This window comes from Dipodomys ordii, unplaced genomic scaffold, assembly GCF_000151885.1.
Source record: "Dipodomys ordii isolate 6190 unplaced genomic scaffold, Dord_2.0 Scaffold50, whole genome shotgun sequence".
Classification (NCBI taxonomy): domain Eukaryota; kingdom Metazoa; phylum Chordata; class Mammalia; order Rodentia; family Heteromyidae; genus Dipodomys; species Dipodomys ordii.
The window spans coordinates 2,108,095-2,113,330 of NW_012267266.1; the positions used below are offsets into that span (position 1 = coordinate 2,108,095).

General features: G+C 47.4%; 1 protein-coding gene across 1 annotated transcript; it reads right to left on the reverse strand.

Annotated features, from left to right (window-relative positions):
• Positions 1–568: 568 nt before the first annotated feature.
• LOC105988675 (protocadherin gamma-A11-like) lies at positions 569–3,035 on the reverse strand. The gene has a single exon (XM_013020344.1). It carries the CDS (start codon positions 3,026–3,028, stop codon positions 569–571), a length of 2,460 nt encoding a protein of 819 aa, XP_012875798.1. The 5' UTR covers positions 3,029–3,035.
• Positions 3,036–5,236: the final 2,201 nt, after the last annotated feature.

Consider the following 5,236-nt stretch of genomic DNA (forward strand, 5'->3'; position numbering starts at 1 on the left):
TATACTATAACAATAAGTCAGTTTTAATAACTGAAATTGAAATAAATAAAAATATTTATGGGTCATTAACTTCAATCGTGACTAGTTTGCTTTGATAGTAAGCTACTACGCTATGTTAAGATCTGAGAATCAAGGTTCAAAGCCAGCCCAGTCACGAGAGCCCATGAAACTCTTATCTCCAATTACCCATCAGAAAAACTGGAAGTGGAGCTATGGTTCAAAGTGATAGAGTGCTAGCTTTGAGCAAAAGAGCTCGGGGACAGTGCCCACCCAGAATTCAAGCCCCATGACTGACCAAAAACGAACACCCCTTCAAAAAAAAAAACTAAAATTCAACTCACTACAAAGCAAGCCAAATAAGTTAAGTTGACCCTTTGAAATGAAAAGAAATGTGCCAAGAATTTAAAAAACAACTTCCACAAGGTCTTTCTGAAAATGATGATAATCTGATGAAAGGTAAAGTATACAAGCTCATATACCTTGTTCTAATTACAAATTGCTCTAACTACATATGAACTAACTATCCCCTCCCCAAACTCAGTTTTCATAAAAACTCAGTACCAAGACATCAACAACTGGGATGCAGAGAACTATATCTCACCTGATTATTGGTTGGGTCGCATTTACCTAAAATGGTAGCTGGATCTTCAGCTATCAAGAGAGGCTCACTTTTCTCACAGCTCTCCTGGCTGATGAGTGTGTCAGCATAGTTGGGTTGTGGGAAGATTAATTGGCTTTTCCGAGAGTCTGAGGTAAGGCAAACCTCGTGAGAATAGGTCTGCAGGAAAGCACGCACCCCATCCACACCCACAAAGTGTGAAGCCTGCACACCTTGTAACCCACTCGCGTCCTGGAGCAGGCGTGATGTATGCCAGCGTCGAAGTCTGAGCACCAGGAGCACCATGACAAAGATGAGGAAGACACAGGAGACTGTGGTGATGGCCACAACTAGGTAGAGTGTGAGGCCTGACTCATCATGGCTGGTGGGAACCTCCATACTGCCCAAGTCGGCCAGGACATCTGGGATGCTGTCAGCCACAGCCACAGTGAGCGTGACAGTGGCTGACAGGGGGGGCTGGCCATGGTCCTGCACAGCCACCACAAGGCTCTGCTTGAGGCTATCTTTTTCCACAAGTGTCCGAGCAGTGCGCACCTCTCCTGTGTGCAGCCCCACAGAAAACAGCCCTGGCTCACTGGCTTTGAGCAGGCGGTAAGAAAGCCAAGCATTCTGTCCTGAGTCTCTGTCCACTGCTACCACCTTGGTCACCAGATAACCAAGTTCTGCAGAGCGCGGTGCCAGCTCTACACCTGTAGAGCCATCTGTGGGGAGGGTGGGGTATAAGATCTCTGGAGTGTTGTCATTCTGGTCCATCACAAACAGAGTCAGTGAGACATTGCTGCTCAATGGTGGGTCCCCACTGTCACGCGCGGTCACTCCCAGCTGTAGGTTTTGGAACTGCTCATAGTCAAAGGATTGCAGAGCATACAGCACTCCTGTGTCTGAATTGATAGATATATAGGATGACAGAGGTATCCCCTGGATCGTGTCCTCTGCCAGAGAGTAGGTGACTTGGGCATTCTCTTTGCTATCCAGGTCCAGGGCAGTCACCGAGAAGATGGAGGCTCCTCTGGGGTTGTTTTCAGGAATGTAAGCAGAGTAAGAGGAGTGCGTGAAAACGGGAGGGTTGTCATTGTCATCTGCCACATTCAGCAAGAGGTGAGCTTCTGTAGACAAGGGTGGACTTCCTTGATCTTTGGCAGTCAGTGTTATATTGTAGCTCTCAATCTGTTCTCGGTCCAGTTCATTGTTTGTTATCAACTTGTAGTAATTTCCATAAGTCTTTTCTAATTTAAAAGGGAGATTGTTAGGAATGAAACAGAACACCTGGCCATTTTCTCCAGAATCTTGATCTTGCACATTTAGAAGAGCAATCACGGTACCAGGAGGCAAATTTTCTAGCACTGAAGTAATAGAAGAGGTGATAGTTATTTCTGGAGCATTGTCATTCACATCCATGATGGTAATCAAAATCTTAGCAGTGGTCAGCAAACCTCCACCATCTTGGCCTTGAACTTCCATCTCATAGAACCTATGTTTTTCAAAATCCAGAGGCCTTCCTAGTAGAACTTCTCCAGTTCGAGAATTCAGCTGGAAGGTTTCAGAAGCTTTGCTTTCCATATCCCCGAATGAATACATCACTTCACCGTTGGTGCCTTCATCTGGATCTGTTGCATTTACCACCAGCACGCGAGCCCCAGAGCTGAGGTTTTCCGGAACACTCACTTGATACACAGACTTCGTAAACTTGGGTACATGATCATTTACATCGAGGACTACAACGCGAACGGGAACTGCGCCCTTGAGAATGGGCTCTCCTCCATCCAAGGCTGTGAGGAGGAGGTGGTGAGACGCCTCTTTCTCCCGATCCAGGCCTCCCTCCAGCACAAGCTCCGGACTCTTGGTCCCATCAGTTCTGCCTCGTACGTGCAAAGAAAAGTAGCTATTTGGGCTGAGCTGGTAGCTCTGGAGCGAGTTCACCCCCACATCTGGATCCCTAGCGTTAGGAAGAGGAAACCGCGATCCAGGAGTTGCATGCTCACTGACTTTTATCTCTACCTCCTCTTCCCGGAAGCTGGGGGCATTATCATTAATATCAATTATTTCCACCTCCACTCCGTAAATCTTCAAGGTGTCCTCCACAAGAATCTCTATGCTTAAAATGCAGGAGGACACCCTCTCACACAGCTCCTCCCGGTCGATCCTACCAGCCGTGACCAAGCTGCCGCCTCGCGGATTCAGAGAGAAGAGCTGCATCTTTCCTTTGGAGACGATGCGGACTCCGCGCTCCGCCAGCTCCTGGGGCTCCAGCCCCAGGTCCTTGGAGATGTTCCCCACGAAAGACCCTTTGTCTGTCTCTTCTCGCACAGAGTATCGGATCTGCCCGGCTCCAAACTCCCGCAGTGTCCCCAGGAAAATGCACAGGAAAACCAGCCCTCTGCGGTTCAAGCTCTGTGGCAGATTCGCCATGGCAGGGTCGGAGCGGATATTCAGTGCTGTCTCGAGCCCGTTTGTTTTAAGAGTCTGTGTCCACGAGATCCTAGGTGGTTCGCATCAAAAATATATTGGGAAGCGAAGGAAAGTGCTTTATTTCCCAGCATCCGGATGTGTGAGTATCCATCTCATTCTGTTTTGTGTGGTAGAGGTTGGGGAGAGGGACGCAATAGCTCGCTGCCTTGAATTCCCTTATTGGTGAACAGCGTCGCCTAGAGTCCAGTTTTATTGTTGCAACCACTTAGAAAAATGGACTCGCTGATTCCAGAGGAAATTACTAAACTTACCTCTTCGTGAACCCTACATATTCGTGAAGCTAAAAATCGCAAATAATAGTAATGCAATTAACATGATCTTGAAAGCTTACCAAGACATCCTTATGATATGAGTGCTAAAAGATTTTGCTTAATTATATAAAAGGTTAGAAAATATTATTGGAACTGAAAACTTTCAAGTTGATAGTAATTTTTCTGAGTAAAGGGAGTTTGGCATTTGTGGATGTGACATAATTATCAATTATCAGGTACCATGCAGGACTATAATTCTTACCAGAAATAAAAATGAAATGTTTGATAAAATCTGAATGGCATTAGGATTGTAAAAACATCACGATAAAACTATAATTGCATGTTGTATCCTATCCCAAAAAGTATTTTAATGAAAGTCTCTCCTGATAGTTCATATTCATGTGTTTATATGTCCTGTGTATATGGTCCTGGAGGTCCCAGGATCTCAAGCATGCTAACACAAACTTTACCACTGAGCCATACCCTCAACCTTCAAAATTTTTACCTTATCATGTCTTTAACAAGAGGATTGATTAATAACTGAGTGTGTTGCTCTGGGATAGAATGCTGGGCTTCGGGCTGGGAAGGTGGCTCAGTGGTAGAGCACTTGCCTTGCATGCCTGAGGCCCTGTGTTCGATTCCTCAGCACCACATAAGCAAAAAGAAAAACAAGCCGGAAGTGGCACTGTGGCTCAAGTGGTAGAGCGCTAGCCTTGAGCTGAAGAGCTGAGGGACAGTGCCCAGACCCACAGTTCAGGCCCCATGACTGGACCCTCCCCACCCCAAAAGAATGCTGGGCTTCTTGCATGGAAGGCAAGCACTCTGAAACAAAACTTAAGTTTTAGGAGTATAACATATAAGTTTGATATATTTACCTTAGAATTTTTTTTGGGATGGGGTCCGGTCGTGGGTCCTGAACTTTGGGCCAGGATGCTGTCCCTCAGCAATTCAGCTAAAGGCTAGCGCTCTACCACTTGAGCCACAGTGCCACTTCCGGCTTTTTTTCCTGCTTATGTGATGCTGAGGAATCGAACCTAGGGTCTCATGCATGCAAGGCAAGCTCTCTACCACTGAGCCACCTTCCCAGCCCTAGAATTTTTTTTAAATCAAAGGACTGCTTGAACTCTTGAAGTAATGGTGCCGTAGAAGAACACGTTGCATATTGGCTTATAAACAAGCATTAATTAATTACCTGGTTAAAAGTCGTCTTGTCTGCTTCAACACTTGGAGTTAAAATGCTAGCCAAATGCGCAGAAGAGCTATCTTTGTTGAGAATATCCTGTGTGGCTTGACAATCATCAAGGGATGAAACAAAATTAAATTCGGCATTAGTTTGATTTCCAGGCACACACAAATTATATGCGTAGGGTAATGTTCCTTCACAGTAGTTGGGAGGAATCACCGGTCCAGACTTTGAGCTGAGAACAGAGCCAAAGCAGCCTTCCATGGCAGAGTTGGAAGAGTGTCGCAAGCGCAGAGCAATGGCCAGGATGACAGCCAGGAGGAAGAGCACTGAGATCAAGGCCAGGGCACTAACCAAGTAAAACTGCAGCTCTGCCTGAGGGTCAGAGGGGTCAGGATGATCAGTGAAATCTGGTAGCACCTCTTGTAGGCTGTCAGCAAAGACTAGCAGCAGCGTGGCGGTAGCAGAGAGGGGCGGTTGTCCACCATCGCGCACAGCCACCACCAGGCGATGGCGAGTCGCATCCCTGTCACCCAAGGCACGCGCCAAGCGCACCTCGCCGGTGCGCAGCCCCAGGCTGAAGAGGCCGGGATCGCTGGCCTGCAGCACGTGGTACGACAGCCAGGCATTGTGTCCAGAGTCGGCGTCCACCGCCACCACCTTGGTGACCAGGTAACCGGGCTCGGCGGCGCGCGGCACCATGTCGAAGAGCGC

Bases quoted from the DNA above. Each gene is read 5' to 3' on its own strand.
- LOC105988675 (XM_013020344.1), bottom strand. From the start codon at position 3,028: ATGGCGAATCTGCCACAGAGCTTGAACCGCAGAGGGCTGGTTTTCCTG.